General features: G+C 26.3%; 2 protein-coding genes across 4 annotated transcripts; one reads left to right on the plus strand and one right to left on the minus strand.

Moving 5' to 3' along the window:
* Positions 1-1,274: 1,274 nt before the first annotated feature.
* LOC126906143 (transmembrane protein 41B-like) lies at positions 1,275-3,314 on the plus strand. 2 transcript variants are annotated; one of them, XM_050686457.1, is made up of 7 exons: positions 1,281-1,409; positions 1,534-1,610; positions 1,673-1,690; positions 1,750-1,878; positions 1,945-2,143; positions 2,244-2,382; positions 2,966-3,314. In XM_050686457.1, the coding sequence occupies exons 1-7, from the start codon at positions 1,407-1,409 to the stop codon at positions 3,133-3,135; spliced, it is 735 nt and encodes a 244-aa protein (XP_050542414.1). In that variant the 5' UTR covers positions 1,281-1,406; the 3' UTR covers positions 3,136-3,314. The 2 variants fall into 2 exon arrangements, with proteins under 2 accessions (XP_050542413.1, XP_050542414.1); XM_050686456.1 differs by having other exon boundaries at positions 1,275-1,409; positions 1,534-1,690.
* Positions 2,969-11,298, minus strand: LOC126906139 (ribosome biogenesis protein SPATA5-like). 2 transcript variants are annotated; one of them, XM_050686451.1, is made up of 9 exons: positions 11,169-11,298; positions 6,589-6,817; positions 6,085-6,258; positions 5,572-6,024; positions 4,666-5,041; positions 4,307-4,592; positions 3,751-4,224; positions 3,531-3,695; positions 3,312-3,473 (listed from the first exon to the last, which is right to left on the minus strand). In XM_050686451.1, the coding sequence occupies exons 2-9, from the start codon at positions 6,776-6,778 to the stop codon at positions 3,312-3,314; spliced, it is 2,280 nt and encodes a 759-aa protein (XP_050542408.1). In that variant the 5' UTR covers positions 6,779-6,817; positions 11,169-11,298. The 2 variants fall into 2 exon arrangements, with proteins under 2 accessions (XP_050542407.1, XP_050542408.1); XM_050686450.1 differs by lacking the exon at positions 11,169-11,298 and having other exon boundaries at positions 2,969-3,473; positions 6,589-6,918.

An 11,298-nucleotide genomic window follows, 5' to 3' on the forward strand; every position in this document is an offset into this window, starting at 1 on the left:
CACAAGAGAAATTAAAACGTATTGATACTTTGTTATTCTCTAAATAAAATGAGGAAATAAGCTTCCCGAGTGCTTATTAGTTAGTAAATTAACTAAAATTGTAATTCTTACAATCTGTTTTAGATTTATCGTCCAAAATGTCTATAAAAAAAAATCAATTTTCTGAAATTTAGAAAAATGATAAAACAAATTTGAATCCCGTTCAACGATTTAATTGTTTACCCCTTTAAGGGTAATCGGCGTTCTTAGTGCTACAGATAAATAGTGTATTCATTTCGGTCATATTTTTGAACGGAGTGAAAACAATATGGACACCTTGATTAATTCACCTAAGTTGGTATTGTTCATCAGAATTTGATATCTTGGTGAATAACATAAACTTAGCTTTAAGGTTAATTATCTCTACTTGTGATCATAGCCACGGTTACAGAAAACCGTAATCCACTTCACGGTCTTAGAAGATAAGGTTCATGAACTTTGTTCTTATCAGTGTTCCGCTTACGAGACGACAATATATAATAAAAAAGAGACGATATGCGCAAAAGCGCTGTTTTTAGGAAATTTGAGGTTATACGTATTTATAATATATACGTTATATTTTGGATACATATATTATATGTATACAATATTACCTCTATAATATCACATTTCCATCAAAACATCGAATTTGTACGTACAAATATTTGTAACGTTTTAGATTTATTAAGCAGAAATATTATAAGTAATCATTGATATAATAGTGTACAGTACGACGACATCATCTTCTAAGACTGTGTGTTACAGAATAGATGAACCTTATCTATTCTGTGATACTGTTATCTAATGATATAATTCTACTCTTACGTGGAAATTTTTTAATGTGAATGCAAAAATAAATCATTAATTAATATTTAACTATCAAAATTTCATAAAGATCTAAATCATTTTGTAGTAAAATAAAGATTTCTCAATAAAATTATTTTATCACATAGAGTTTATAAATTTCTTTCGATATATTTGGGTATTAAACAAAAAGCTTTTAGAGTGCAGCACTTATATGGAAAAAATAAATGCAAAATAAGTATAGTGAGATCTAGAGGCCTGATTTATACGTCATCTATGACTAATTTATCATAAGAATTATCGGTTGCTGTAAGGAATATGATAACACTATTATATTTCATGAATAAATTATTTTTAATTTTTGAAGTTTAACATAATAATTAAAAATTATTCAAAACCTATTATGAATAACAACAATAAATATTAACAAATATTATACAATTTATAAAATAATTAAAACTATAATTGAAGTATATGGCATCTATATCTTAGCCAATAATAATAGGAAACATTTTGTTTCTTCTGATTATTTTATTTTAAGTCAAATAAGTGCAACGATATGGCTGCTAACCAAAGTATTCAAAATGGTAATTATTTTAAGTTAATTTATATTTTGTACTATAGAATTCTGTTAAACTATATCTTCTTGTTTCTTTAATTTAGTTTTGTACTTAATACCTAAAACAATAAAAATAATAATTATTTTTGTAGAATCTACATTTGATGATACTATGTCAATTCAACCCAATAAAATTGAAACTGATCAGACTTTATCAACCGCTAAAGCAGTAGTGATACTCATAGTCATATTTATCTTTTCATTGCTAATTATGGTATATTTATATTATAGCTTTCCAGAATTATCTGAGTATGTATAAAAATGAATAAATATAAATTAGCTGAATATTTGATAAGTTTAATTGTTAGGGAAGAAAAAAACTACATTAAAATTCCATTTAACATCAAAGATGCTCAAAACTTAGGTAAAGTTTTAGAACATTACAAAGACAATTATTACACTCAAGTTTTTATGTGCATATTTTTCTGTTATATATTGTATCCTTTTTTGAAAAATGTTCAATATTTTATGTACTAGACAAACCTTAACTTTTCTGTGTTTAGTTTACAAACATTTGCCATTCCAGGATCAATATCATTATCCATATTATGTGGGTTCTTGTATCCATTTATTTTAGCTTTAGGTATTATATGTTTCTGTTCTGCATTGGGTGCTAGTTTTTGTTATTTATTGTCAATGACTATTGGTAGAAGGTTAGCATATAAATATTTCCCAGAGAGGATAAAATCTTATGCACTATTGGTAAGAGAAATTCATAATAACTTATATTTCACAATGTAATAGTTAAATATAAATATTATAATTTATAATAATTACATTTTTATTCAATATTTTATATTAGGTGAAAAAGCATAACCATAATATGTTAAGTTATATTATGTTTTTACGAATAACACCTTTTTTACCCAACTGGTTTATAAATGTATGTGCACCATTAGTTGATGTACCATTAATACCATTTTGGGCTGGAACCTTTTTTGGTAAGTTTATATACATTTAATAATGGCACAACTTAATTATTTAAAAAAATATTTATATATTAATTCATATAATTTTTAAATTAAAGCAATAAATTAATAGAATTATCAAAATTTATATAAAATTAACTTTCTAATAATTTTTAGTTTTTCCTACTAATATTTCTCATTCTTTTAGCTAATTATTTTCAAAAATGTGAATTAAATAGTTTTAATTTACATCTAAAAATACTGGATATTAAGTATAAGCTTACTAACATTCAGATTAGTATTTAATTTATTAGTCAGTTTTTCCATAAGAGAAATTTAACTCTTATATGATACCGCTGAAAAAATATTTTTTTAAAACATTTTTTGACATAATTTAAGGATTTGACTTAAAATGTTATAAATGTAAAAAGTCTAAATGTATATTGCATACTATATTTATGTTAGCTTTAGATTATATAAAAGAAACTTAAAATGCAAAATAAAATTAGTTTTTTAAAAAATGAAAATTAATGATATTATTTTTTTGATTTTATTCTTATATATGTGCTTTTAACCATAGTATTATGTTTTTAATTTTTATTATTAATTATTTTAGGAGTTGCTGTACCATCAGTATTAGCTGTACAAGCTGGTCAAACATTGCATGAGTTAACATCTACTAGTAGTACATGGTCATGGACTTCTGTTTTACTTTTAGCAACTTTTGCAACACTATCTCTCTTACCTGTATTGTTTAAAGCAAAACTAAGAGATAAGTTTGATTGAAAAAGTTCTGTTGACTGCCATAGGAAAGGACATTCCTCAAATTTAGTTTAGATATACCCTTCGCCGCCCTAATTTCTGTATTTCTTTTATATTTCTAAATGTATATTGCTAAAATTGTATCATTTATTTGTAATAGTTACAACTTACTATATAAATAAAGTAAATTTATTTTGTTGCTACTGGTGCCCAGAAAATTTTTCATAAATGCTTAACAACCATGTTGGTGTTTGAGGGTGCATACTTTCAAGAGTTGAGATAAAGTGACGCATTTCAACTTGCTTAGCATGTATATTTTCTTCCATTGCTTTAAGAGATGCTTCATGACAAATTGATATAACCTAATAAGACACTTAAAAAAATTAATTTATATTAATTAACACATTAAGTCAAATTACCTCAGCCCCCGAATAATTTTCAGTATATTTGATGAGTTCTGTGATATCCACATCACTTGATATAGGCATTTTACTAAGTTTAAGCTTTAATATTTCTAGGCGTGTATTTTCATCTGGCAATGGAACATAAACTTTTCGATCTAATCTTCCTGGTCTCAGAAGAGCCTTTAACATTAGATCAATTAATTGTATGATTAAGTTAAAATAAAAATAAGCTTACAGAATCAATTAAATCTGGTCTGTTAGTTGCAGCTAAAATAGTAACATTTCCTAATGGTTGAACTCCATCTAATTCAGTTAATAGTTGTGCTAAAACCCTTGAATGTACACTACTTGACCCACTATCACCAATCCCTCTTTCACCAGCTAAACCATCTAATTCATCAAAAAATACAACACATGGTGCAACACTTTTGGCTCGCTTAAATGTTTCTCTTACAGCACGCTCTGACTCTCCCACGTATTTTTTAAAAAGCTCAGGACCTTTAATGGATATAAAATTAAAGTGACTTTCAGTCGCAACAGCTTTAGCAATCATTGTCTTTGAACAACCAGGGGGTCCATACAACAGAACACCGCGTGGAGGGCTTATACCCATCCTTTCAAAAGCTTCAGGATATTTAAGAGGCCACTCAACTACCTGTCTAAGTTTTAATTTGATTTTATCTTGTCCACCAATATCAGTCCATTTGACCTTTGTTAAAAATAATATACATATTATTTATCATTGGAGAAAATTAATAATTTTCAAAATATATAATTAAAAATCATCTTACATTTGGCACTTGAACCAAAACTTCTTTGATGGCAGAAGGTTTCACTTGATTTATTGCAATGCAGAGATGTTTATAAGATACAAATTCTTCATCATTTATTGCAGCTTCTGTAACTGAACGGTTCACTACAGCTAATAAATCAGCTCCCACAAATCCTTGAGCTTTATAAGCAATATCAGTAATATCACTTTCTATAACATTATGTTTAATATGAGATAATTGACACTTTAAAATATCTTTACGCTGCAATTCATTTGGCACAGGTACTTCGACTTCATAATCAAATCTGAAAAATATTGTTGTTTTAAAACTAAATCCATAACATAACAGAATAAGTATTAAGCTTATTATATTAATACCTTCCAGGTCTTCGTAAATTACCATCAACTAATTCTAAACTTCTAGTAGTTCCAAGTACTGCTATCCCATTGTGCTTGACTGTTTTAAGCAAATCAAACAGAGATTGCATTGTATTGATTATTCTTCTTTCTAAATCAGTTGGATTATTTGATATACTAAATGTGTCTACTTGATCAATAAGAATTACACTTGGAGAATTTACTATTGCTTCTTCAAAACATCGTTTTAGCCTTGCTTCACTTTGACCATATACTTTACTTAAAATTTCCCAACTTTTCAATTCAACAATATGTCTATCTAATGAATTAGCTGTTGTATTTGCTAATAGTGTCTTTCCAGTTCCAGATATTCCATGTAGAAGAATACCGCAATGGTCTAAAAGATTCGGATTAAATAAAATAAATACCTAAAACTTAAAATTAAATCAGCTATGAAATAAATCCACTTAAGTAACTTTTAGCTAATGTAAAAATTCCACAGTACCTCCATTCTATCAAATCGACCTTATAACAATAAAGAGTAAATTTTTCTGATTTAATTTTTAATATTTTATTTAACATACAAAAATGTAATTTTAAAGACTTGTAATAAACAATTTTTATTGAATAGTTATAAATTGAAACTTATTTTACAAATTAAATCATACTATCAAAATATATGGATAGTAGGTAGACAAGACTATTTTGAATTTTTTTTTAATTGTACATTTTGATTGAAATTCTAAAAATTGAAGTTCTACAAAAGAAAGAAAAAAAATATATATACATGAAAAAGTAAAATATAAGACTAATGCAATAGAACAGTTGCTCTCTTTAGGACATAGTTTTCTTTAATTATGATATTTTACTCAACACAGTCTATACATATACAAAAAATAATTTTACTGAATAAAATGTTATTCTTACTTTGGTAATGTTTGGTAGTTTCAATAATTTTTATTATTTTATCAAACAAATAACTTATTCCGCCAATATTTTCTAAAGGAAATGGAGTTTTATTTATTGTCACGTTAGATTTAATACTCCAAGTGGTAGATGATGAAATATGATAAAAGTTATTGTTTAAATTCAGACTTTTAATTTGTTCTTCAAGATTATGACAAGGAAATATTTGAATTTCATATACTTTTAAAGAAAAACTACGTCCATAAAAATCAAAACAGAGAAAATCAGACTGCTTAATAATCCTTCCTTCATATTTATTAGATATATGGAGCAGCAATTGTTTCTTGAATTCACCATCAGGAGGTAATAAGTCATATTTTGTTAATTCAACTTCAATATGCTGTGCTTCACTTGGTGGAATAGAAAATCTTTCAATAGATACATGCTCTAATTGATCAAATTCATTTACCAAAACTGAAAATATGAATTATGAAAATAAAATTATCTCAATATGTTTTTTTATTGATATACAACCATCTTTAGAGAAAAACACTTTTGAGAGTGGTAATTCTTCAGAAGGCCAGATATTTTTTACTAAAGTCTTTGATCCACATCTTACAATTACTGGCTCACCAAGTACAAACCCACACAATTGTATGGCAGCAATTGGAACAACAACATTATCATTACCAACCAAGAATTCGTCGTCTATTATACAATATCAAATATTTTACTTTTTAAAAGATTTACAACTTATAATAAATGATTTAGACATAAAGTATACACAACTCACATTAGTGTACTGTTTAAATAATTAATTAGTAACCATAACAGAACGCCATAATTTTTATTCAGGGGATGCCAAAGAATCTATAGCCACCCATTCTCCATTAGTCAATTATAACTGTTAACAGTAAATGACTGACACTAGTAAGAGTATGTGATAAGTATAATAAGGTCTTTAGCCCTCTCCATTGAAAAAATCATTGTCTTTATTTCTTTGAATTAATAAACAAATATATTTTACTCGGTTAATACCTTTGGTGTGTAGCTGTGCATACGAAAACAATTTGTGATCATGTACATAAGCTTGAGACCAATTTTCCGTTAAGGGTGGACATTGGCCAGAGAAATGAGTTTCCATATCACTAAAATATAAAGTTGAATGACAAGTATCACAAGTGCGATACTTTATTGCGGGCCCCGTTGAACGTCTAGGTTTAGTCATAGCTAATAATGTGTAGTTAAAAAACTACCCAAAATGAAACTGTAATTTCAAGTAAAAGTTATAATAAAAAACATGACATTATTATGGAACAACGACAATTTTTAAATTTCATTTCTGATATAATGATAACACGCTTGAAATAGTAAACAAATTATTTAGTTTACATCCATAACCTCAAAAACGATCACGCATGAAAACAGTTTCAGTCATTTTACAATATTAATAATCCTATGTAGAGTACCCAATGTGTACATTTAAAAGAAATTTTCTCTCACGTTAATAATGACTTTTTCCTTATTTATATACAAACAATATAACCCATAAAAATTACCAAGCAAAGTGGTGACTATTGTACTATTGTAATTATTTAAAATCTACAATAATACACTATTTGACTTAAGAATAATTACAAATTAAATTTTTCATTCAAAAAATTAATTAATGTCGTAATGATTTTTGGTCTTTATTATAATAAGTTATATCAAATAAATTAATAATAAATTTATTTATTATATTCAATTGCCACTTGTCACAAAATACAATAATAAAATTTAATAGCTTCGTACATAAAAACGGTAGCACAGTGGAGTCGCGGCACAGTGTAGACGTGGCATAGATGGGACAAATATAGATGATATCTGACAGTAATTAAAATCACTATCATAAGAAATGCTTCGAAGCATATCTATAGATAGTGTTTAATTCTAAACAATTGCTGGATAATTACAAAAGTAACATCAAATCCTATTTCCTTAATTATATCCTGATTAAATGGGGACCACCCTTCTATAAACTAAACCGTTTGACCTAAATCTAAATATAGACAAGATAATAAAAAAAAAATTAAATATTTTTTGTTTAAGTTCAAGGGTTGTTTCATACGGGGAAATTTTTTTAACGCTAGCCATTCAATTTTTTTTTAAATAAGTTTTTTTTATTTATTTTTTGTTAGATAAATATAATATAATTTACATATATAAAGATAAATGTAAATTTTCCATTTATCTTTTATAAAATAATTTTTTAGTCCAACCCTTATATCTTATAAGATTGTGAACTTTATATCTTTATATGACAACATATTAAACTAGCTTATAAAATAGAAACATAAGCATTAATTTAATAACTTATGTTTAAATCTCGGAATGACAGACGTCATGACAAACATTTTCTAAATCTTACGTTTGTTAAAAATTGTTATTTATTGTAATAAAAGTGTTGTGTATAGCTCAATTAAACGCCAATTAATTACTTATTAACGTACCACCACGGTCTTAAAACATCTATATAAAGATTATTTTTTCTTGTTAATATTTTATAACAATAATTTGTGTTTCACTTTGAAGTTAAATATTTAAATCTTAAAATTAAAATTAATAGATTTTATTATTAATCTTTTTTAATTTCTACTTAGGTTATATTTATTTAATTATTTATTATCCATCCTGCTATTTAGCTATTTATCCTTTCATAAAATAATAATAATATTAATAATTTATTTTTGGTTTTTTTTTAATTACATACTCGTATATTTCTAAAGTTTTTAAAGTTCAATCACCATTGTTTATGAGTGCATACACTTTATTTTTTAAATTATACCATATATTAGAAATATTATAAACTGATATAATTAAATAGATGACTGTTATATACTTTAGTGAAAAAATGTCAAAAGTTATCAATATATTTACTCTTAGGTGTGAGAAAGACTGTGAATGAGAAATACTTATTGATAAAATAATAACATTATCGCCTTATCTTTAAACTTTAAATGATGTTATTTTATGAAAATTAAAAAAAATTAAGATTTTATATTAGTTATTAGTTTTGGTGGGAAGGGGTGACTCGTATATCTCACCCACCAAAATACGCCATCAGTTTACAATGAATAATTCAAAATGTATTAGTTTTGTTTTTGACTACTGAGGTGTATATAGCAGTATTTATTAAAAAAAAACTGAAATATAAATGAATAATAATTGGTATTTTACGCCAATCTACTACTAAAATTTATAAAATAAAAAAAACTAAATTTTTTATATAAACAAAATATAATTTTAAAATAAAAAATTACTTAATTAACATGATTTAAGTCATTTTTACTGCATTCTTGGCATTTAGCTCTTCTCTTTCTACACCGGTAATTTTCTGTTATATTTTTCACCCATTAAGTTATTTTCTTTGTTGTTTTTCTTTTTACCTGGTGTATAATAGGTAACCAAGACTTGCTAATGGTCCATCCATCTTCTCTGTAGTAATTTTCTGAACATTTTCTGATGGATTATTAGCAAGACTTGGTTACCTATCATACTCCAAACAAAAAAAAAGAATCAACAAACTATAATTAACATAACAGAAAATTGCTAATGTAGAAAAGAAAGAGCTAAATGCCAAGAATGCAGTAAACAACGATAAAAACAAAAACTGGATGTAAACAACAAACTTACAGTTGTCAACAACAATACTACAAAAACGATAACAGATAAACAACATTGAAGTTATCAGTTATTAACTTATATAAAAACATAACATAAATAAACTAAACTGGCAGTATAGTTACAACCATGAGCCTGTAACTATCGTTCTAAAGAGGGACTTTGCAACGAGTCCGAAACGTCAGCACACTACTGAAAATGTGGATATACCCGTAAACATTTCAATCAGTAGATATATATATTTATATTTATTGAGATTATGAAAGTCTTAGAAAACTTAAGCGTAACTTTAAAAATTGGTCTATAGGGACTATTTCATAATATTGAATAATAAATTAATAAAAATCTATACCACATTTCTTTATCGCCTACTCTTCCGAAAAATTATCTTTTATTATAGGGGTTAAAGCCACCAAAGCTCCCATGATAACTATGCTAATGATCTCAAGTCTATAATATAATCTTTTTTTTTTAATATTATTTAGTTTCTTTTTAACCAAAAAATTTTAAGATTTCTTTACATTGACCAGTATGATCATTTAGAAATTAGTGGTTTCCAGCAGGCACTCTATCCCGTCAGTAATCAATTGTCGAGCGTTAGCTGTGATAGTGTTTACCTGCGAATAGTCTCATCTAAAGTTTTGTTATGATTTGTTAATGCTAAGAATTAATTATTAAAAGTTGTTCACTTAGAATTAAACTATGTAATTCTAGCTAGTTTTTCCTTTATTTACTTTTTTAATTTAGTCTAAACGTCTAAAGAGGAAATATAATAGTTAACAGAAATATAGTTCTAGTATGAGAGGATGAAAATCTGTATAGCTCAACGGTATTGAATCGAACCTCGATAACTGCACACCGGGCACAATGCATTGCAGATAGACTATACTTTAATAAATAACTAAGTTTTATAGCACAATTGATTATATAATAAAACATTTTTTTTAAGATGAACAATTTATTAAGCGCATATTTTATTGTTTTTTTTTCTGCATATACTTCCATTATATTTGGCTCTTTTTAAGTGCTTATAATTTCGTGCTCTAATAATAATTAACTAGGCTTCGCCTAGCTGGGGCTCCGCCCCAGACCCGGAGCCCTTCGAGCCTTACGCGGCTTCGGCAAAAATTTTCCGACCTTCGCCAATAATTTTCCCGGAGTCTGGTGAACGAGTACTTTCGTTGAAAAAAAAAATTTTGAAAATCCAAACACGCTAAGTAATTTTCCCAGAAAAGCGTTTTTTTCCTTGTTCTATTATAATAATTAATTAAATAATATACAGAGTGATTCGTTCCTTCAAGAATAAAAAATTAAAACATAAATTTCTTCATTTAGGGAACCCTTATTTTTAGTTTGTTGATAGAATAAAAATTTTTAAACGATTTTGTTCTAAATTTTTTTTTATCCAATCAACGGTTTCTTTTTTAAAATTGTTTAATGATATGTAATTCAAATACAAATTCGTCGTTAATTTTATTTTCACAATAAAAGGGCAACAATAATCTTTTTTAATAGGACATAAATTATTTTAGTGGTCGTTAACTCAAAAATTTTCCTTACTGGTCGCTCAACAATGTACAATAGTAAAATCTTGCGTTGAATATAATATTATTCGTCTATTAATAGAGATGAATTATTAAAAATAAGATTTCTACGCGGTGGAATATATCGATTAGTACCTTTGACAATAGCTGTATGCTATACAGCAAATTATCAATAGAAAACAACTAATAACAGAAGAAGGTTCATCGGGTAGATATAAGAACAAAATTATTTACAATTTTTTTTCTATCATATCGTCAAACTAAAAATAGTGGTTTCCATTAAAGAAAATTAAAGTTTAGGTATTTGATTCTCGAAGAAATTAAAGAAAAATAGTTAAACTACATAATATAGAATTTTATAATCAAATCATTTTTTTTTTTTTGTGAAAATTTAAAATTTTCAATAGTTACCAAGAAATTGTTTAGTGTATTATCCTTAATATTCTGTATAATATATTGATACGACCTCACGACCTGTGCCATCTTTGTTTGCCGCTATCTAACTACATAAATACAATAATTTGTCTGACAAACACCACAT

This window comes from Daktulosphaira vitifoliae, unplaced genomic scaffold (genome assembly GCF_025091365.1).
Source record: "Daktulosphaira vitifoliae isolate Bord-2020 unplaced genomic scaffold, ASM2509136v1 Scaffold_4, whole genome shotgun sequence".
Lineage (NCBI taxonomy): Eukaryota > Metazoa > Arthropoda > Insecta > Hemiptera > Phylloxeridae > Daktulosphaira > Daktulosphaira vitifoliae.